General features: G+C 36.5%; 1 protein-coding gene across 2 annotated transcripts in view; it reads left to right on the top strand.

Annotated features, from left to right (window-relative positions):
* The window catches only part of LOC105061088 (uncharacterized), a 62,344-nt gene extending 39,600 nt beyond the window's left edge, over window positions 1-22,744 (top strand). For both annotated transcript variants that reach the window (XM_010945042.4, XM_073257047.1), the window contains 9 exons: window positions 2,285-2,356; window positions 5,624-5,731; window positions 5,850-5,926; window positions 7,202-7,285; window positions 12,114-12,225; window positions 12,366-12,455; window positions 14,288-14,353; window positions 14,465-14,560; window positions 22,419-22,744. In XM_010945042.4, the coding sequence (XP_010943344.1) occupies window positions 2,285-2,356; window positions 5,624-5,731; window positions 5,850-5,926; window positions 7,202-7,285; window positions 12,114-12,225; window positions 12,366-12,455; window positions 14,288-14,353; window positions 14,465-14,560; window positions 22,419-22,538 (825 nt within the window). In that variant the 3' untranslated portion in view covers window positions 22,539-22,744. The remainder of the gene's footprint in view (window positions 1-2,284; window positions 2,357-5,623; window positions 5,732-5,849; window positions 5,927-7,201; window positions 7,286-12,113; window positions 12,226-12,365; window positions 12,456-14,287; window positions 14,354-14,464; window positions 14,561-22,418) is intronic.
* The last annotated feature ends 1,288 nt before the right edge of the window (window positions 22,745-24,032 follow it).

Here is a 24,032-nt window from a genome sequence, read left to right as displayed (position 1 = left end):
TAAACTGACTCAGACTTTGCTACAGTGCTTTCTGAGCCTGACCTGCCCTCATAAATTGATAGCCCAAATCGAGTTCTATACTTGACTACCTCTTCGAGCTGCCACTGATCATCCAAATTCGTCTGAATGGCAATCTCGATCTGTGCCTGCTCATCATCTGGAACAGATCTTTCCTCTGACTCCTTAGAGTGAGAAGAAAGTGGTTCTGCTGTTCGACGATCCACCTCTGTCTTCTGTATTAAATTTATTTTCTTCGCTATTTTAAAATCAGCAAAGTATTTTTTTATTATAACTCCTTATTTGAATTCTATGCTACATCATTTACATTTTCAATGATGCCGACTTGAGGGCATCTCCCCATACTTGTAACCAATGTCATGCTTTGGACCCTTCTTCTTCGTCGATGGATCCATTCTTAAAAATTGATAAGCACATCACTTCAATAATTACGTAAAAATGATATATTTTATTTACCTAATTTTTTTATATTTTTTTTAAATTATTTATTTATTATTTTTTAAATAAAATATATTAAAAAATTATAAAAAAATAATTTGATCTTAAATCCATGTAGAATCTTACCATGGATAGTACATTTAATTTTCTTCGACAGTGGACATGCATGAAATGCTGCTTTTTTTCAAATTTAGGTCTAGGCCACTATGTGCAAGATGCATTAAAATGTTGATAAATGGGTGCCAAATTTATGTCAAAGATAGCTTGCAAGTTTCTAAACAATATTCTGTTTTAACAATTTTTTTAAAATTTATTTTTTTAATAATTTTTTATTTTAAAGATATATATTTAATTTAAAAAATTATATACTTAATGAAAATTAATGATTTTAATGTCATTATGTAGATCATCCATAGATCTATAACATATATTAAATCATGTCAAAAAAAAAGAAATTTTGATATGGTTTCCACTTATTTTTTCATTTTTCATGATTTTTTCAAAGAAAAAAGAGAGGAAAAAGAGATAGGAAGGAGAAACATACCTTTAAGTTTTCAATCCACGTATTCTTGGAGTCTTTTGCCGCTCTCAGTGTTAGAGAGTGAGAAAGAGAGAGATATTGAGAAACAGAGAAGAAGTTGAAAGACTTCTTCTATGTCTCAGGGGCATAAAAACACCGCCGAATTGGGCGGTTTGGCTCGATAGAGTGGCGTACCGCCCGGTTCAACACGAAACAGTCCAGTTCAGGGCCGAATCAGGTGGTTCGTATTTTTTTTTCTTGTTGGATGCCGAAAACCATGGCCGAACTGACTCGGTTCTATGCCGGTCCGGCTCGGTACATCCTGAACCAAGCGGTTTGATCTGGTTTTCAAAACCATGTACCAAACAGTCGAAGCCTTTTTTTTTTTTACATGAAGATGAACTAATGAAATGCTCAGTCATAGTTAATTGCGTTCGATGGCATGGTTTTTTCTTAAAATATGCCTTCGCATGTTCATATGTTATTCTGTTACAGACCTAGCAAAGCTTCTAATATCCAGTTTAAAAGTATGCTGTTTTTCTACGTCAATGTTTTAAAAGGTGGCTGTGATATGCAGGTGGTCAAGGGACCATATGGTGCATATGCAGCAGGCAGACTGCATATGCAGGTGCATGTGGTTACTATTCTTTAGCTATTTAAAAATAAACATAATATATTAAACACAATAGTAACAACAATAATGTTACTAATATTTTTTGGATGGATAATAATAATGCTTGGAACAATAATAACTAACAATTAATGTTTATTGTTTAGTAACTAATACCTAATGACAATAATTGTTAGATAATAAACATTTTAACATTGTCGATACCTGTGATAGTCCTGCTTGAAACCCACATCAAGCCTAACCATTAGCTTGAACCTTCTTCCCTTGCTCAGACCCACATAAGAATGGGTTGTTTATGTGGCTCTAGAACGCTAAGCAGGCTCTTATGTTAGCTGTAATGCAGTAAGCATGCTGTCTATTCAGCTGCATATGTGGCTAAGCGGGCTATCTGTTCTCTTCATTTACTGGATGACCACATATGATAACTACATATAGGCAATGCAGTGTGGTGAAGGGACCACATAGCATATTTAGGCCTACATGCGGTCATACGCACTGGACTGTAAAACAGTGTTCTTCATATAGTTCTAGTAATAATTTCTTTTACTTCTATTGTTATTTTGACATCAAGGCAGTTTCATGCAATTTCATGCATTTGCTAGCTATATCTTATGATTTGTTTGGTGTTCTAGTTTTTCCTTTGACCTTTTTTTTCCTTTAAATTTCTACAATTGTAGGTGTCAGCATTTCTTTGCCATCATTTCTCAGAGGTTGCTGATTATAGCTTCACAGCAGACATGGAAAATGAGGTAATTTGTTAATTCTTTCATATGGTTTCAATATTATGTTTTCATGAAGTTTTGTCCTCGTGATGAGGCATTTGTCTGGTTAAACTGGAGATCAAGCCTTAATTTGCTGACATGTTAACAACTGATGCCTACTTTATATGTGTGCATTATAGAATACATACATCAGTATGTATCTTTGCAGGTGCATTTATGTGCACGTGGATGCTGTATTTGTGTGCATGTGTATCTATAGAATTTAAATACTTGTAACAAGCAGGTGGTTAAGTCAGTAGAAGACAATTTTTTTGCTTTCTCATTATCAACCTCAGGTGATTATTTTGTCAGAGATTTCCTTTACTCTTTTTCTTTAGTGCTGCTTCAAACTTTGATTGTTGATGTGATTTATTGTTTATTTAATGCTCAGTAACTATTGACTGTGGTTTGTAATTAGACTAATTGGAACATTTATTAGGTGATACTTATTTGCATACTTCATTGTGTGTATTGTAAATTTGTGATGACATGTGGCGTTAAAACATACAAGTCAGGGTATCCTAAGTCGAAAATATAATATTTTATGTGGTTCACCTGAATCATTGTTGATTAATGATTGCCAAAAGGCAGCAGAGTCAATTTCAACAGTCTATTTGGTTTCTCATAAACTGAAGGAAAGGAAATAAATATGGTGATCCTTTTCTTTTTCCTATATAAATTATAATATTATACTATGCAATAGGCAGTCCTTCCTGTTTATTCAGGCAACATGTAATGGGGACTACTTATGTAAAAACTACTCTTCATTTTCTAGTTTTGATCCTTCGATTAGATGATGTTATTAACTTCTCAGTCGTTCTTTTTTTTTTTTTCTTGGTGTGGGGCGGTTGGGGGGGCGGGAGCGAATACTATCTGCTATGCTATAGATATTTGGTGATGGTTACCTACCAGAAAAACAGAGAGCTTGAAAAGATTTTTTTGCTTTTCCACTGCCCTCATGAGTCCTGGAAAAACATGAAAGCATAACTATGATTTGTAGTTCAGATGTATTAAAAGAGAGAAGATGATTGGCATTGTTGCCACGGTAACTGCTGCTGAACTCAGTGGTTTTTTTTTTTCTCTTTTATGCTAAAGTAGGTTACACTGTTTGGTTGGAATCTAAAGTTAATTGGTATAAATACACTGGTAATTTCATTAGAAATTGCACTGGTACATTTTTTTTTAAAATATCTACATGCTTAAGACATACAAAAATGGCCTAATTCATTTTTTTAATTTTAATACTGATTTATTATTAGGAGATACTCTAGTCATTCTTTTAACACCTTATTATATGTTTAGAACCCCAAAACGCTTGGGTTAATCTGTATCTTTTTAATAAAGTAGTATCTATTATAGGCTGGTTACACCCTCCCTCCCCCTTCCCCTCCCCCTCCCCCTCCCCCTCTGCATGAGAAAGGAAAAAGGCCCTAAGTTCTCCACTTGCTACCCAGTCATTGTTCCACTCCTGCACTCAAAGTTTGGGTTTAATCTTGTGAAAAGTGCTCCCTACAGCTTAATTTATCTCTGCAAAGCACCAGTTCAATGTAAGGGATTTTTACCTAATTTTTGTCAGTTTGGGCTCATATATACAATAAAATCTACCTCACAAGTCAATTTCTGCTGAAATTCCATAGTTGTCCCTAATTGTGAATTTGTTCCAACTGAAGATGAAGATTTTTGATTTTGGTTTCGTAGTTTGTCAAAATAAGTTCAAATCACGATTTAAGATCAATTGGGAAACTCTGTTCCATCTATTCATGTCTATGTTGATGAATTCTGTCTTAGTATTTCTTCCTATAATGAGCTACTTTGGTGATTTCTTGTCTTTTCAGATTCCTGCTCACAACTTCAGCATAAATTTCCTTAATTACCCCTATGTAGTTCCTTTATGCAATTTAGGCCTCTGTAGTTAATGTGGCTTGTTGTGTTTTGTTTTTATCAAGGTTTTAAGTCCCAATGGGATGGGGGGTGTCCTGGCTGTTTTGTCCCATTTTTATGAAATAACAGGGTTGAGAGAGAGTCGGGATATCCAAACACATCCATGTGGGAAAAGAAGAAGAAAAAAGAAACAAAGAAAGGAAGGGAGAAGAAAAAGAATGAATGGAAGGAAACGCAGAAGAAATGAAAGAGAAAGAAGAATAAAAGGGAAAGAAAGAAAGAATAAAAGGGATGAGAAAAAGAAGAAGAAAAAGGAAAGAAAGGAAGAAAAGAAGGAAGAAAGGAAAGAAAGAAGAAAAAGAAAGAACGAAAGGAAAAAAAGAAAGGAAAAAAGAAGGGGAGGGAGATGGAGGGTACCTACGGGACTCTTGAGCGGAACCGCCACTGGGATGAGGCGGGACAGCGAGGTGTCCCGTACCATAGAGAATCCGGGACACTTCCGTCCCACAGGATTTAAAACCTTGGTTTTTCTTATGACAGAAAAAGGGAGAAACAAAAAAGCAGGCCCTTGGATTTGTTGAATATTGCTATGGATCTCAATCAACAGTGTTACGTGATACTAGTTTTTTTGCATGTGTAAAACTTGCAGCTTATTCAAAGGAAATGGGCTGAGTTCGATGTAGGGTGGGCTCTTTGATGGTCTGATGTAGCAGGCCCCTGGGTTGGCATCAAGATATGTAAAGTATAGATGATGCATGATTCGTATGAGCAAGCTTTGAGAAGATGCACTTGACATGCATCTCAATGCAGATCCAAGAACTGGTCTGCTTTAGATCATCACATGGTCCAATGAATGTTGGCCTTAATCCTTTTCCTTGTTCAAATAGGATTATGTGATGGATGGCTGGGATCCCTTGGTGTGCATGAGGAGTAGCAACACAGAATGTGTGAGGATTCTCAAATATATGCTTACAAATTTTTAGATCCATTGTTCTTCTTGTTTTAACACTCCTGGCTTCAATCACTGGGACTAACAAAGCATGACCATGCCTCTTTAAAATAAACACTGACTACAAAGGTGAGTCCAGTTATAAATGACTTCATATTTGCAGTTCAGCCATAAAATTCATTAGCATTTAAATAGTAGGTGAGAGCTATCAACTGCTTGCTAGATATTTCATCCAACCGCATTTTTACTTATATGTGGATGGAACTCTATGGTATGATAGTATAATCTGTAGAAAGTGGTCTTATGAGTATTTATTTATTAAAGCTAATTTTTTTGCCTGTTTGCAGTAAGTATAGTTGTTCTTATTTGTGTTGTATTAATTATTGTGATCTTTGGCATCATGTGCTTGCTTGCCGTTTGATCAGCTTGATAATGTTTCTGCTGGGTTGACGGAATGGAAGGGCCTTTTAAGAGATTATTGGTCACGATTTAGCAAGTATTGTGATCTTGCAAGTAATACTGGTACTCGACAGGTAATGATTTTACTAGTGGGCAGCATGTTTATTTTAGTTCTACAATAATAATTCTATTAAATTTCTTTATTTTTTTTATTTTAATTAGTTTTATGAAAAAGGTCTATATGTGTTGCAGGTTGAGAAAATGTTGGAGGAAACTTTTGGTCACATATTGTTTGCTTCACTTACTAACAATTGTAGGGTGTGCCCAAGGTACTTTTTTTTTATATTGTAGTTGTTTTGTTATTGGTAAAAATGGTTGATCCTAGAACTATGACTGCATGTGCTACTTGGGTTGTCACCTTAGCAGTTGATCTCCAATAGTATCCTTAGTGATATCACATCTGAGAAATGAGTCATATTTCTCACAAACATGTAATAATAATTTTAGCAGCTTCCAAGTCCTTATTGGACACTGGATGACCATATAAGTGTCTTTAACTCTGGCCATTTCTGAGATTATGATAAGTAGATGACTACTTGATTGAAGAAAACTATTTATTTAGATCTGCAAATCTGTCTGCTCCCTTTCTTTGGAAAAAAATAAAACTTGTTTTCAAGCAGAAAAGTTGAACAACCTCCCTGTTTCTTTTTTTAAAAAATAAATGGATGCAACAAAATAAAGGAAACCAAAACATATGATTCATAACTTGTCTTCAGAATAGTTTATCCAAGCGTTGTCACTTGCATTTTTTTTTTCTGTTGATCTATTGTCAACATGAAATTAATAGAAAATAACAATGGCATGATTGTTGGATTCTCTAGTACCAGAGAGTGATCATAAAAGAGTAAAGTCTCGTTATTCATATTTTTCTTTTTTGCCGTCAGACAACTTTTTGTTGCCGCCATCTTGGCCTGGATACAGTTATTTGCTTATTAGTTGTTTCTTGAATGTAAATAAGCAATCAGTAGGCTTTGCATCAAATGTAACATTCTTTACTGTTTAGAGCTGGTAAAAGTGGAAGAGCTTTTAGCCTAACCTCCTAGGTTTCAGTTAAAAAGCAGATAAATGCTTGCTATATTTCAGCTGAAATTTCCAATTTATGAGTGAGAGTATTCCAAATTTCCAATGGTTGTTGGATTCAGTTCACTTTTCTATTAATTGTGTCATTACATGACTGAGAAGAGGGAGGCATCTGGCAGGTTCTGTTCAGGCCTTTGGGATGCACTACTCTCTCTTCTTATGATATAACATCAGATTTTCCTATTGTTTTGTAAGAGGATTTAATGCTGCTGTTTGCATGTATACAATGCATGTTCAGGCCCAAGTTGTGTTAGTTCTTCCAACATACACCTGGCTGCCATGATATCGGTAGCTTGCGGAATTGACTTTTTTGACTTGGCAGAACTAATGATGAAATCTCCCATCCATGTTCCTTGGAATTGTAACTCATTGGAATAATGTATCTATGAAAATTCAACTAATTTATTGCTATCTGCTTCTTCAATTTTGACTGTTTATGATTGACTTTATTGTCCACTCTGCAGTTGTTCAGATGGCACCTTGACATTTAAAGTTAGTAGGTTCGGTGCTGGCTATTTTATTGGTTGTGATCAACATCCCAAATGCAAGTAAGTCATCAGTAATGACATTATCTTTTTTCAGTACTGATGTACTTTCTTTGTCTGGGCCTCTGTTTGTGCATAACTTATAATTGGAATGATTTCTTGTTGTTATCACTCATTACTTGGACAAGAATTTGAAATATATGGCTTGTTTTTCTATTTACTCCAGCATAATTATGAGAATTGAATGGGTAACTGTATGACAAGTTTGATTGCTAATATTTGGCATCATATGCTCTCTGGTAGAATCATCTATATTTGAGAATCAACTGAAATTTTGTCATTGCTTGCTGCAAAAGCTAAGTTTTGCAAGAGAAGATTCCACAGCATATATCCTGTTGAAACTCCTGCCTGATAAGTTGGGATGTAAGGGGTGTCCATATTCGGCTGGCTTAACAGCAGTAGGGCAACTGTTGCCATGATATTGCGAATTTGTAATGCACTTGGCTTCGGTATCTTTGTGAATGTTTGTGGTCCATGAACGGTCTTACCTTTGCCTAGGTGATGTGCTGTTGGACCTTCTGCCTCTGCATGGATAGGACTGCCTGATAGGGGCTTTATTCTATCTCATTTCTATGGCCTCAGTGGATTTACCATCACAGATCTTCACATATGGCTCATTTAGAGGATAAAGATAGGAATTCTGTGGGTTTACTATTGCATAACATCACATTGGAATTATGCAGGAGCTCTATTATCTTATTAAAATTGTAGCCAATTAGAATAGAGTGACATAATCATTTGGACTTACAAGTAGAGACCACATGGTACTTGATACAAGCCAAATTCAGTATATACCTTGAGTTCTTTTTTTATCTCTTAGGAGGAAGGAGGAGGGTGGGGGGTGGTAGGGGAAGGAGAAGGTTGATTTTGGGAATTCCTTTCCAAACCACTGCACTCATCATAGAATTCCTATATGATTAAAACAATGTACTGATATTCTCATTTAATACTATAGGGAGTAGGGATAGAAATAGGAAAATGCACCAAGAGAATTAGAGAGATTATTTGTAGTAGCATGATTCTTTGGAGCTATTAACATGATCACCATAATATTCTGCGGATCAATATGTTATCTAATCTAGACACATAAAATAAGCTTGATAGGTGAAGTATCTAGGTTGATATGTAGGGCTAGAATTTCAGGATTGGCTTGGGTCTAGCCTTGGCCCAAAGCTCGAGCCTGATAGCAGGCTTATTCCAAGCCCAAAATTAGACCTGCCCCACCTTCTTCTTCTCTCTGTCTCTAACCCCCCTCGCTTGTCTCTCTCCCACCTGATCTCTCATCCTCTATCCCTCTCTCCCCCCCCTCTCTCTCTCTCTCTCTTCTCGATCTCCACTCTTCCTCCTGATCTCTCTCTTAGTTTCCTCTCTCCTCTCTCCCTCCCTCCCTCTCTCTCACATTTTGCACCTGAGAAGCTCGAGACTGGATATGGGCCTGTCTAACTGGGCTCTTTGCCAGGCTTGGGCTGGAGTTTGGAAAAAATTTTGGGCTTTGGCCTGGCCCGAAGCTTGAAGCTTTTTTTCCTAGGCTGTGCTTGGCTTGCATAGAAATCCAACTCGGCCCAGCCCAATTCCAGCCCAATTGTTATGTGGTTAAATCAGGTTAGAATCAAAATGACTGTTATAAAAGCATTTTGAGTTGATCCTGAAGGGTGGTGGAGAACTAACTTTTACATGCATAGACAACAATCCTTAACAAGCCATAGATAAAGGCAGCAACTTGCTTGTGTGTCCAAAGGTCTAGAAAGAAGAGGGAAAGACCTAGTGTAAGATGAGTGGAAAGTAGTTGGAAATGTTGACATTGACCAAAGGATATAACTAGAATGGATGGTGAAGTAGGACTAAATAGCTAACCCTAAACTACTAGCTTAGTGCTTGTTGGTTATAGTTACATTCATTATGTAGTTTTTATGGGGTTATTTATTGTTATGTTTCATTTTTTTTCTAGGTTTGGTTTTGGGGAATCGATGACCAGGATTAAGTGGTATGGGAATTGTTACATGGCATCTAAACAAATATGTGATGAGGTTGTTTGTCATTGTGGCTTTCATAGTTAAGTGATGTTGAAACAAGTATGTGTGCTTCATGATGTATGAAATTGGGAATGATGGACGATTGTGCTTGACAGCTCAATGTGAAGAAAGTAAATCATATGCATAGTTTCCATACGCATCCAACATGGATTGAAAAAATGCAGTGTGAAAGGGCTACAAGTGAGCTGGGTGAGATCTGGATGTCTTCAGGTCTTGACTCAGATTTGTTGCAAGCTGGTCCAGTGGAGGTTGAGTTTTGATTTGGGACCTGTGCTTAGCAGATGGCTCTTATCATCCACTAGCAATTTGTTCTAAGTTAGGTACATGGTTTGTGGTACCAAGCTCTACAGAAACATGGTACAGTTCCTGCCTCACCTCCATTGTTTTGCCATATGTTGACAGTGGGGTGTACTGTTCCTACCCATACCATATGGTAAGCTACCTGTCCCATGCTGAGTACTAGTACAATAAACCTTGGGTCTACCTGACCCACTGGCCCTCAGGTTGTGAATTGTGGAAAGATGTTCAGAACTCCTTGGAGACTCACCATCAGACTGCCAAAAGAAGGGGAAGGTTTGAGCAGCATTTTTGTTTACTTCAGGAATTTTCCAGAGTACAAGCCTCCATATTCATTTTTGTATGCTTGTAGCTCATATACTGAAATGATGAAGTGTTTTGGTCTCTGATTTGCATGATTATGCATCTGAAGATGAAGATACACAAAACATAAGGTAATTAAAGTGAATCAGTGGTTAAGAGAGGATTGTTTGTGTACCATGAAGTCTTGGACGTCTTCTGGCTTAGGTAGGCAAAACCGCAAAAGTAGGCTGCTCAAAAAACCGCAAAAGTAGGCTGCTCAAAATGTAAGATGGCATTACATGTCTTATCAAAGTGTATGATGGTTAAACTGAAAAGCCTGCTGCATCATGCAAAATTAGTTTGAACAAAGGAGGCATGATTTGCATAATAGGTCGTTGCTGCATACCAATTTTCCAGCAGTAGTATTTAGCTAATCTAGAAATGGATCTCATGATTTATGGTGGTAATATAGGTGTAATTTTAGTCAGACGTGTGTTTCACATGAAGTTTATGAATTTGCAAAAGATCATATATGACGTGTGCTATACTGGAAAAAATAGTAAGAAAAATGAAAGACTAAGTCAATCCTTGTGGACTAGGTTTTGTGGTTCAAGGAACAATCAACTAAGTCTGAAGACAATCTCTGAGCATCTTGTACCTGATATTGACCTTCTATGGAGAGAGATTCATGGTGAGCATGAGTTTCAGCATAAGCCAGAGCTGCCATGAAACTAGAAAAGGTTGACCTACCGGTAGGTTATGTAGTTAACATTATGCCATAAACAACCTTGGGGGTGTCTTCAAAACATAAACAAAAGTCCAGACAATGTGGGAGGAAGGCACATGGGCAAGGGTCAGTAAAAGAACAAGATCCATGTCTAAGGTACAAATTATAAGTCAAAGGAGTCAATTCTGACCAATTTTACTTTTTATTTAACAAAATTAACTCAAGTGCAATTGAGCCTCCAAAGTATTCATGCTAATAATAGGAAATCTGTGGTTGAAGTAGAGGCCATAACTTTCCTGGTAATGGAAGGACAATTTGTGGATGAAGTAGGACACGCTCTAGAAGCAAGGACAAGAGCATAAATGCCAGCTGCAGAGAGAAGAATATGCCTAGAGAAAAGTGTCATACAGTCATAGACTCATATAAAAGATTCACATCCATATTTGCTTAAAAAATTTTATGTACTATAATTGCAGAGTTTCTGAAAACTTGATGATTCCATTCAGTGAAACCAGTATGAGTGTATGGGCATCTATTAGCACTTCTGCAAATTCTTACTGACTAGAGGTAACATCAATTATAGCCTCTGCTTGACTCACAGGGACTCATGGGTGTTTCAACAAAACATAATTATGTTAACTGGTGACAAATGTTGTCACAAGTTTTTAGTACTTAAATTACTAGATTCATGCCGTCTTGCTAGAACAAGTAAAAATTTAATGATCAGTGTTTGTTGTTGATATGTATGAACTTATGCCTCTTTCTCTTGCCTCCCCTCCAACAACAACCCCCCCCCCCCCCCAAACACACGCACACACCCCAAAAAGTTTACAAAAAAAAAAAAAAAAAGAGCATTTTATGCATTGTGGGAGAAAATGGTAGGCCGGCAATGAGAAATGGCAAGGGTATGCTTGGTGGTGCTGCTATTTCTTAAGAAGTTCCCGTAAGTCAGAGGCTAGGATTTTTAGCTTCTACTAAAAGCAACTTTGTTAAGTTCTTGTGGAAACATTTTTCAGATTTTGTGACCAAAATTTCCTAATCTAGGCAAGGTTCATCAATCGATGCATACTGCCCTCTACTGGAACTGAATGATAATACTTAGTATGGGGGTGTACTGAATGTTCCTTCACCGAACTGAACCATACCAACACTGCACCAAAATGGTACCAATATGGTGCTGAAACTGGTATTGCAACTTTGTTTCTAGGAAGTGCTTTTTTTTGCTTTACAAAGGTACTTTTATTTTATTGAGCAATACCAAAAATGCCCACACACACATACAGGGAGAGAGTTTTGGCTGCTGTATGGTATGCAATAATACAGTTGCATAAAAAAATTGTATTTTTGGTGTAGCCACCTTATTAGGAATTCATACTTAAGTGTTTCAAGAGATTTTTGTGCATTTCAAAAAGTTGCCAATATTTTAACTAGTTGTTAAAAATATCCTCTCTTCTATTTGACAAACAAACATATTCATAATTTTGTGACACAGGTACATCGCAGGTACCTTGTTTAGTGAGGATGATGATGCTGTTGATCCTGACAAGCCCGAGAAATCATTTCCACCAAAGTTGCTAGGCTATAGTCCTGAATATAATGAAAAGGTTTGTTATTATCTTTACAAGTCTTGCACTTTTAGAGGTGCAGTCATATAATAACCCAAACAGATCCTTTTATATTTAAAGTTTATGTACGTTTCTTTTTTATTCTTTATTTTAATAACTGATTCAGTTTTTTGGTATAGATTTATTTAAAGAATGGTCCGTATGGGTACTATGTCCAACTGGGGGATGATAGAAAGGGATATTCACCAAAAAGAGCTTCTATTTCCGAGGTTTGTTAGTGATTACTTTAGCATCTGTGCATATGCAGGTTTTATTTTCCTGGAGAAAGTTGATTTTGTGTGAAATAATTGCAAGCTAGATGTTTAATAATGTTATCACGGTTTTCAAATGTTTATACTGATTAGAATGGGGAAAGTGCATTCAGTTAAACTAGAAAACAAACAAGTTTGGTAGTCTGCAGGCGTGAATGTGCATCAATGCAGATAAATGCAAGAAAGCATGTCAATATGTGTGGGAGTTAAACAAGATTTACAAGTGAATATGTGCACTAAAGCACTTGTAATAAGACGTTTGTATTTTCATGAGCAGACACAAGCTGATAAGCACAGAGACATGTATGATGCACTCATGCACCCATTCTTAATTGTGAACCATGTGGAAATTGTAGGATTATACATAGCTCCTTCAGTTTTGTTCCTTTTTTTTTCTAATCTCTATTTCATCCTGCTTAAGGTTTTAAAATATGGTGCACACAGCTGCATATGACTCCTTGGATCAGCCTTAGGCCTGTTGAAGTTACAGAGTTACACTCTTGGCCCTGATCCACATGAATTACCCTGGTCATATCGTCCATCTTGATGATTTATTATGTGCTCATAATTTCTCCAAAATGTTTTTTTTTTAGAATGTGTCTAAGCCATTTCAATGTAGGACTGTCCATATGTTTGGCTCTCTTAGTGCTGATTATTGCAAGCTTTTGGCCTTCTTTTCATCTTGCACGGATCCTAAAAAATAATTAGATTACAAATTGCTGAGTTTAGTAACATCATCTAAATGGTCAGAAGGGGAAAAGTTCCATTCAAAGCAACTCTAATCTGAAAGCTTTTGCTTATCTCTTTCCTATAAGGTCATGCATGTTCATACAGTCTGCAAAGCAAGATTGTTTCTTTTGCAGAAATGCCTCTTGTGCAATGGAACTAAACCAGTGCAAAGAGCAAAAATGTGCCATTATATCTCTATTATTGAATATTAAAGGCTGGCGCCATCCAGATCTCTTGAACTTTATTAGATTTACATCCCATCTCCTGGGAGAACAGCCTGCTGTCCTGTTCTTTGATCTGCAGTTGTCACCTTCCAAACTAGAAATCTAGATAATTTTTTCTTAGAAAATAAGAAATAAGGTAAAAGAAAGAAAGAAGGTACAAGAAAGAACAGGGAAAATAAGAAGTGCCATGGAAAAGAGAATAGAGATGACTTGTTCAGTCATATATCTGGTGGTTCCTATATTATTAAATTAGGGTGATCACAAAACAAGAGTATGTAATGGCAAAAATACACCTGTAGTACAGATAATAACAGAAGCAATTGAGGAAATTTTTTTTTAGAATGTTTTTACACAATCTTAAACATTCGATACCAGGTTTAAAATCTTATACTAGTATCCATTCCAGTACCTTACTAGTTAGCATTTATTCATATGGTAGAGTACTGTCTGGAGTCCAGACAATTGGTATGCCTGTTGGTGCCGGCACAACAAAAGTGAGATATAGTACATGTGTTGGTATAGTGAGATACCGAGGGGCATTTTGGTGGTGTGTTCTTGATACAATATAATATCACCAGTATGGACCAGTATGATACAATACAGCAATCTATGTTTTGATGCTTGTTCAAGCTGAGGGAAACTACAAATTTCATAAAAGATTGTCAATAGAAAAAGTTATTTGAGGGAAGTTTGTTGTGCATTCTTTTTTATACTTTTGACATTCAGTTTAAACTTATCCTACTTTTTGTTCTCTTTTACTTTTAGCATCTGACTACAATCATGGGGAAAAAAATCGCTTTGAGTAAGTTGAGGCTGATGCAAATCCATCTGTTTCAGGTGAAGGATGTTGCGTCCATTACATTGGAGGATGCTATTGAGCTATTGCAATATCCTGTAACATTGGTATACTTCTTTTGATAAACATTTCATCATTACCATTTCTGTTCTTTGTTATCTTATCCATATGATAATGTTTCAACTTTTGAACTTTTGTTCCATACCTTCACAATATAGGGAAATCATCCTGAGGATGAATATCCTGTTCTATTGACGCATTCAAAATTTGGGTTTTCGATTAGGCATCGTCGAACTGTTGCTCCGGTACCTAAGGTATTGCAACTTATTTATTGCCTATTGAGTTTTGTCTTAGCAGCAGATGTTGTGCTCTATTTTTGCATGTCTGTTGATTAATTTGATAGAAGCAGCAGATCATTAAGAGCATATTTGGTTGTCAGGAATGGGGATCACACCCATGCCTAGGAATTCCCATAACCTTCGAAAATGAGTAGATTCTGATTTTTTTGTTTGGATAAGCTCAAGTAATCTTCTGGGATGAAGCAAACCTGACAGCATGTATATTAATATAATAGTATTATTATTCATAAGAATGATAATACTATTACTAATAGTAATATAATATCATTATATTAATATGTTAGTATGATAATGATCAATAAGATAATGTAATATATAAGTAATATAATATATCATATAGAACATTATATCAATTATAGTTTTTGAACTATATAATTATAATAATATAATATACTATAATATTTAACAATGTCGTTTTTGCAGATTAGTCCTTGAAATTTAGGAGTGCAAACGAGTTGAGCTTCTCATGAGCTACTTGAGCTCGACTCAACTCGACTACTATCAAGCTTGAGTCGAGCTCAGGTAGCTCGAATATTTTTTTGAGTCGAGATCAAGTAATAAAATACTTGACTCGAAAGTTTCTGAGTGTATTCGAGTATATATATTAATAATATTATTTTTATTTATAATATATATGTTAATAAATACATATTATTAGTAGGCTAAGGCTTGGATTCAAGCTCAAGCTTGATATGGTTCGGCTGATATTCGAGTTGACTTGAGTCAATCTTGAGTATTGTCTTTTTTTATCGAGCTAAACTCGAGCTTGGGATATTAAGGCTCGATTAATCTCGAGTCAAGTTTCGAGCTTGAGTATTTTGAATTGAGTCGAGCTTGAGCTTCTAGCTACTCGACTTGGCTCAGCACGATTGCATCCTAATTGAAATCTTTTATATTGGCATCTTAATCGCTATATTTTTTTTTAAAAAAAACTTGTAAAGTTCTTTATTCATACAAATTGATTCCTTCGCTACTTTTTGTTGATTAAATCTTGGTCGAGATAAACCAGGCAAAAGGACAAAAGTGGCTTTATCCTAGTAGCAGATGAGTCTTAGAACTTGGCATCTTATCACTCACTTTCGCCCTCTTCTTGCTTGGGACTTGCCGTAAGAGGACCAATGGTAGAGGGGCACTATTAGGAGTAAGGTTAAGTTTAAGAGTTAAGGGCAAAAATATCGAAAAGATATGAAATTAACTACGTTAGAAGTATGTAAATAGAATAGTCCGGTCTCATATAACTAAACCTCAAGGATCTATAAGCAATAAGTTACTAAACTTTAGAGATTAAAATATAAATATTGGAAAGATAATGGTGATATGCATGTAGGAGTGATTTCAGGGATTAATCTATAAAAAATATTAATCATATTGATATTATTAATATAATCTTGTAATAGCATCTTAATCTTTTATTATAATATTGTATAAGTTTCTATATAATATTTTGATAATAATATTAATGTTGATTTCTATATCAATATTACATATTGATGATAAAAATATAAAGTTTGAGTAATAATATTTTTTAACAATATAATTGAATAACATAGTGAAGTGAATAATATGATGATAATATAATATAAAATATCAAGGTTCTCAGAATTGTTTCGAATCGGACGGTTCGGGACGTGCCGAACCAGACCGACGGAGAACCGAGACAGTTCCGATGGAGAAAACGGCACATGTCGGTGTTGGGGAAGAAAGAGAGGGAAACAGAGGGAGAGAGAGAGGAGGAGAGGGAGAGGTTGATGGCCCTCTGCGAAAGCCGGTGGTGGCCCTCTGCGGCCTCCGGAGGGTGGCAGAAGCCGCCGTGGCTCGGTTCTCCCGATGGGGCTGCCACAACGAGCGAGAAAGAGAGAGAGGGGGGGAGACCACCGGATATGGGAGGACAGGACGATGGAGAGACCACCGGAGGTCTCTGGGTGGCTGCCATGGCCACCGGATGGCAGAAGCAGCACGGATGGAGGCGCGGAAGCGGTGGGCGTCGGCCCTTTTTAAAAGGGAAAGACGAACAGTGAAGCTGGCAAACTAAGTGCCGGCACCGGCTTCACTGTTTTAGGATTTTTTTTAAAAAAGTTTAAAAATAGTGAAGTTGGCACTCAATTTGTCGGCTTCACTATTTCAAATTTTTTAAAAAAAATCCAGAAATAGCCATTGCCGGCTTCACTATTATCGGGCTTTTTTTAAAAAGCCCGTGAAATAGGGACGATCGTCCCTGTTTCACGTCGCGGAGCCGCAGGCAGTGTTTACGCCGCCCGACGGCCAGTCGGAGGTCCTCCGGCGGCCTCTCCGACGGACCCCCCTCCTCTTCCTCTCTCTTTCTCTTCCTCTCTTTTTCTCTCTTTCTCTTTTTTTCTCCTTCGGTCCTCCCTTTGTTGGTTCACGCCGGTTCGATCCGGTACAGAACAGTACTGGACTGTGCCGCCGGCCGATCGGAACGGTTGTCGGTACCAGTTTTCAAAACCTTGTAAAATATATTGTTCTATAATGTGATAAAATAACTAATAAGATGTTGTCTTATAAATTCTTATTAAGAATAAGATAATATGCAATAATATGGATATTATTAGTTTAGTCATATTAATGGTGTAACAATATATCAATTTTCTATTATAATATTATATATGAGTATAAACGGTATAGTAGAGTGATTTAGTACCAGCATTGGGAGTGGTATAGTTATTATTGTAACAGATACAAATAATATAAATATAATATTCTGAGAATTACAACAATATATTATATAATCGAATGGTATAATATTAATGTATTATGTTATTAATACATAAGGCATTAAATTATCAATAGATAATAAGTTGATATTAAATTATACATTTTAATATAGTTTATATTAATAATATAATATAAAAATGCCTTTTATTGTTAGTATCTGGACTAGGGAAAAATGATACACAATCCCTGCAGTGTATGGTTTTACCCGTTCTATATTAACCTAATACCTAATGGAAGTGCATTCCTATGTCCAAATGAGTCACCAGACGTGAGAATGGTCTGAAAGGCAGATTCATACCCATTCCTACCTCCCAATTCCTGCTGCCTAAGAATGGATCTATTCTTTTCCATCTTTTTATGCACACATGTTAGGTAGCTTTTGATGGATTCATGACTTCATCTATCAGGATAAGGCTTTGATTGATTGATTATATAAACTGTAAATTATAATCCATATGTTGTTGTATGAGGGCTCTGTGGCCTTACTTTATCATTGATTTCACAGCAAGGGCAAACCCTCCATAAAAGAAAGTGGCTTCAAATCTCGCCATACTGATATCTAAATTTCCTTGTCTCAACATCTTGCTGGTTTTGATTATTACTTGTCTTTACTGCTTATTTTGTAAATTATAAGAGGAAATAGTACCATTGTTTGTTTGAAATCCTCCATCGCTGGTGATCTTGCAGAAAGAATATGAATTATACTTTGGAGGCCTCAAATATTGACAACTATTTGTAAAACCAACAGTCCAACACTGTTGGTGGCTTGGTGCAATGTCTCAAATGTCATTTGTCTTCTTGGCATTGGATTCTGAACTGCATACTATGCAGTGCCATGGAGATGTTTGGGGTCGAATAGCATTTGACGAATCAGACTTCTTTTAGTCCCTACAAAGTGATTTGGACTAACTTCTAAACCTAATGAACCATAATTTATCAAGGACAAGGAATGAAATCTAGCCCCTTTCATATGTGGGTATCCTACCATAAATGGGAATGAAATCTAGCCCATTATGTAAATGATGATGAAAGATGAGAATGGGGTATCTTACCATTAGATGTCATATGTGGGTATGCTAGCTCCTTTAGAAGTGGCTCTCAACATCTTGTCCAAATTTATCCAAACAGTAAAAAATATACTTCGAATTTTCGCTTTGTCATTAATAAATATGATACAAGATGTCAAGAGTCACTTGGTTCCAACTTCTTGTTACCTTTAGGGTCCGTTCTTTTGTAGGTAAAAAAAATAATTACCTAGGAATCTATATTTTTCTAGATAAATATTTTCTAGACAACATTTAGACAGGAAAATAATTTATCCATGTTCTTTTACTCATTGAAAAGTGCTTCAAAATCCGTTACCCATGTTTTTTTGCATTACTACTTTTCTGGGTAAGTTGCTAAAATTTATCCATATTTTTCATAATATCCTTTATACTTTTTAGGTCTAGAGAAAGTGGACGATTGATTTATTAGGTATTGAATGATGGAGGCATTGAAAATGAGGATGGAGCATTTTAGGAATAAAATCAAATGACTACTTTACTGGCTGATGAAGAAATGATTTAACCACCCCCTAGATGGATAAGATTTTCTTCCATTTCATAGATAAATGCTACACATGGGAAAGTAACTTATCCATCTTGAAAAGCATGAGAACATGGGTAAGTTGGTCAAGGAGAAAGTTGACCAATTTTCTCACAATATTTCTTAGGTTTATAATTTAGAATGCAGGATAATAGATGTTATGCAGCACCAATAACCAAACATCCTTCAAAGGAAAAAAAATAATTAAATTGATTGTTAGTGGTTTTCAGAATCGTTCCGAATCGAGCGGTTCATGGCTTGCCGAACAAGACCGGGGGAGGATCGGAATGGTTCCGGCTTGGAAAGTAGCACACGTTGATGCTGAGGGAGAAAGAGAGAGAGAGAGAAAGAGAGGAGGGGAGGAAAATGCTGGACGATGCCATCGGAGGCCGGTGTTGGCCCATCGAGGCTATCAGTGGGCTGCGGAGGCGTCCGCACTTGGTGTCGCCCTATAGGGGCTTTAACCCCGAGAGAGAGAGAGAGAGAGAGAGGGGAGGGATGCTACCGGACAGCGCGGATGGCGACAGATACGGTGTCACCTGTGCAGCCCTCCGGTGGCCACCGGCAGTGTCTCTGTTGCCTCAACCTGCTTCCCTCCCCTCCTCTCTCTTTCTCTTCCTCTCTTTTTCTCTCTCTCTCTTTTTCTCCTCCCTGGTTCGTCCCTTCCTCCCTTTGTCGGTTCGCTTCGGTTCGGTCTGATATGGGACCATACCAATTCGTGCCGTTGGCCGATCAAAACAGTGTTCAGTACCGATTTTGAAATCTTGGTTGTTATAATTGAAGTGTACCTTTCATAATTGTATTTTACCAGGAATTCTATTAAGAAGAAACAAGAAAGGAGCGTCCAAAGACTTTAGAAGGTGAATGTGTTGGATGATTAGCTGTTGTAATGCATAATCCACATTAATAAACACCATAGTCAAACTTTTCTGAAAAATGTTTTTTTTATATCTAGTTTATCAAGGCTATTAAGAAAATGCTATCTCGATCATCCTTAAACATCTCCGTGATTGGTTCTGCCTACACCAATTCCGGTCTATTCCTTTGTCTTTCTGTAATGTTGTTATTTGTTGCTTGAGACCACCTCCTTCCACTTAGACAACAAGCAAAATTTATGTTTGAACTTTTAAGATCTTATGTTCATTTAATAAGGACTCGTTGTTGTACTGTCAAGAAAACAAACTGCAGCTCAAGAAAGTTGAGATATTTATTATAAAATTCAACACATGATGTAAGAAAGTGTGCAAGTTACATGCAACTGAGCAGCAGTAGCACGTTGCACAAATCAAGGACAAATTGATGGAGAGTTGATTGAGATGGTATGAGGCATGTATGATAAAGATATAAAAAGGGACTTCAATAAGGAGGGTTACTCTAAAAGATGCAGTAAAAGGTAGTGAAGACCTAAGGTGACATGAATGTAAATAGTGAGAAAAGATATCAAAAAGCTCGAATGAGACAAAAGATGACACTGAATAGGAATTTGGTGAATGAGGATCCTGTAACCAGCCTTAAATAGTTGGGAAAAGGTTGGATGGTTATGGTTTCGAATGCCTCCTCCACTTTCTTGTAGATTCTCTCTCTTCTCTCCCCTTCTTCCTATTATACGAGCATTGGAGACCCAATGACATTTTGCTTGATTGACTAATCAGCAAACCATATCTAGCTATGTGCACATTTTCCCAGTGACAATGGTGGTGACATGATCTGTCGGTTATCTCCCTTCTTCCTCTCCTCTTCTCCAGCTCCATGTTCCCTCATTTTCTGCTAACTTTCCTCGCCAGATTCTGGCCAGTGGCCTTGGCCAATGGGCTGCAGTTCGCTGTGGCCCTTAATTTCCTGCGTTTTGATGGGTATATGGAGGAAAAGAAAGGGTATTGGGTCCATCTGATTTGTCTTAGAGGATAACAAATTTTCTGGCAGGTTGAAGATTTACCTTATTGGATCCTAAGGTTTGTGATGGTGTTGTCCTCTGAAGATCAAATCAGGTTTGTGGTTAATGACAATGAGCGTGAACAAGATGACACTATAAGGATCATCTACCAACATATTTATATTTTTAAGAAATTAAGAAAAAAGATTTTTGTTTCCTACTAACTATAGTTGGAATTTGTTAGTTATGTTAAATTTAATTTTATTAAGTGTAGGTTCTAGATGTGATAAAAGCAGTAGAAGGTTAATTGATGTGTAAGTTGAATTTTAAGACTTCAATGTCAATAGATGACTGACAGAGTAGATGAACAGAAGCTATAGAAGCAAGTGCAAGAGCAGAAGTAGAAGTGCAATACTTGGAATGGATAGAAGCATCTGAAAACCTTTTTCATTATATGGACCAAGGATTCAGGTCCCAATGGGACATCCCGTGGGACACCGAGATGAGATAGCTATGTGTCGGGATAGAGCCGTCCCACTTGCGTCCTAGCTTATCGATTGGGATGCCTTAGGATATCCTCTGTCTTAAGGGTCGGCACGGGGTGGAACGGCGGCGCGTTCCGTACCAGGTACCATGGGGAAAATCAGGACAATCCCATTCCACGGGATTTAAAACCTTGATATGGACGGATATAAGTTATGTTACTTATCTTGATGGTTCCCAGATTTTCATTTGAAGGTCATAGTTGTCAGTATAGTCAAGGCATCATGTTAATCTGAGAAAGTTTTTGGAATAGATGAGCAGAAGCTAAAAAAGCAAGTGCAATAGCAGAAGTGGAAGTGCAATACTTGGTATGATTTTGGAATGGATAGAAGCATCTGAAAACCCTTTTCATTGTATGGACAGATATAAATTATGTTACTTATATTGATGGTTTTTCAGATTTTCATTTGAGGCTTATGGTTGTCAGTATAGTCAAGGCATCATGTTAATCTTGGAAAGATTTGGAATAGATGAGCTGCTGCATGAGCAGAAGCTACAGAAGCAAGTGCAAGAGCAGAAGTGGAAGTCCAATGCTTGGAATGATTTTGGAATGGATAGAAGCATCTGAAAACCTTTTTCAGCATATGGATATATATAAGTTATCTTACTTATCTTGATGTTTCCCATATTTTCATTTGAAGCTCATGGTTGTCAGTATAGTCAAGGCATCATGTTGATTTTTAGAATTCTTGGGCATTTGTATTCAAATATGATGTTTCATTACTGTGATCTTGTATGGTTAAATATAAAATGAGCTCTTCAAGCTTTGGTGAAATTTCTTGTCATCATTTAAGTTTCAATAAACATGTGAGATTAATTTATAAGGCTTATCTGTCCAGTTAAATCCTTGTATTAAATTGCATTTAAAGCTGGCATAAGTCATCTATGTTTATTTCTACTCCCTGCTCTCTAAACCAATTATATTTTTGGATACTTTGACATGTTTTCTGTTGTGTCCACAAAAAATATGGGGATCTCATTTTCATTAACCTAACTTCAGAAAGTTTTCTGCTGTACTATAAACTGCTGTTTAAAACCTTTGATCCTGTTTCTTAACTGTGGAAGTTCCTGTTGCAGAGTCTAAGCCCTAAAGAGATCACTCTCGAAGCTGGATTGAAGCTTTTATCAAGTAAGAAAGCCAAAAAATTTGGTCGTCCTAAAGGCAAACCCAAGCCTGAAGAAGCCTTGTGGGAGTGAAGTAGAAATGCTAATAAAATGCAGAGGCCCCAAGCTGTTTGGAAACTGATCTTATACAAAACATGCAGAACCCTTGGATAAAGTGGAGAGCTCGCAGGAGAGTCCCCACTGGCTGAGTTGGTAAAGTCTCTTGTATTGATTCAAGAGACTTCGATTTGATCTTTGCCACCACACCTATTTTTGGCAAGGTTTTCTCCTATTGTAGTTCTCCCTGAAAAAAGGGGAAAGGCAGAGAGCTCGCTGAATATTCTTCTCGGTGAACACTAAATTTATTCATGGACTTGTGCCAACATATAACCTTGGCCGTCTCTTTTAGAGTTCAGAGGACTTTCGAGCATTCATGCATTTTCTAGTTGTTGCTCATATAATGTAAAAGAAAAGAAAAGCAAAAAAAAAAAGAAAATCATGTATATGACATCAAGTTTTGTTGTAATTCTAGCACTTTCTTGAGGTCTTTCTCTTGGTCATGAGTTTAGGTCTTTGTTTTGATATGGAATCATTTTCCTGTGTCCACCACAACATATCTTGGGTCCATTCTTTGTGTACTTTGTTTTAAAAGTTATATAAGCTGTTTCATTACATTTATGCTGGAAGTTAATATATTTTTGCTCTTAAGATTCTTAGTCTTCTTTCCTTTTTATATTTTCTCTGGGTGAAAGTTGTTAGTTCAATTATATATCTTTATTTCCATGCATCCGCTAATTTGTTTGTTATTGGCGGTGCTTTGTCTGCTTATGACTCATCCAGCTGCTCGTTTTATATTATTGAACTGCAACATTTGGCTGCATGGTTAGCCAGGGAGTAGAGGAGTTTTATCTCAACGGCTACTCATGTCTTTTTAGATCCATGCAGGTGTAATGATGACTGGTGGATGAACCCGGTGGGTTTTTAGTCGTAGAAAGATCACAGCCGTTACTAATATTCCGTGCATGGCAAGGTGGAGGGTTATTGGCAGTGGTTCTCCAATCAGATGGGATTGATGCCCTCCGTGCTCCCATCACGTGTATCTCCAATGCTGGATTGGTATGTTGGTAACTAAAGCCGGGGTTGCCAGTTGCATGGCCATATCCATTTTTTAAAGGTGCAATCAAATCGAGTTCAATAATTAAAAGTTTGAGTTTAATTTGATTCAAAATATTTAGATTTAAAATTTAATTTTAAATCGGTTGAGTTTTAATATTTTAAATTTGAGTTTAGTTTGATAAAAAAATGAGTAAATTTGAAATTAATTTGATTTGATTCGAATATCAATCGAACTGTGTTCAAATTTGAAATTAAATTTTAATATATATATATATATTTGAGTAGGATCATGAGTTTTTGAAATCGAGTATTTTGCTATTCTGATTCTATTCAAAAAATTATTTAAATTATTAGAGTTTAATAATAATTATATTAAGTTGAATTTGGATTCAAGTTGAATTCGGGCAGTCAGACACATTTGCATCCCTAAATTGCATACTTAATTAATTTCTGCCTAAACTGCTAAATGAA

The sequence above is a fragment of the Elaeis guineensis genome, chromosome 1 (assembly GCF_000442705.2).
Source record: "Elaeis guineensis isolate ETL-2024a chromosome 1, EG11, whole genome shotgun sequence".
Taxonomy (NCBI): Eukaryota; Viridiplantae; Streptophyta; class Magnoliopsida; order Arecales; family Arecaceae; genus Elaeis; species Elaeis guineensis.
Note: the sequence above shows the minus strand (reverse complement) of the source record. Positions and strands in the feature narration are given on the sequence as shown.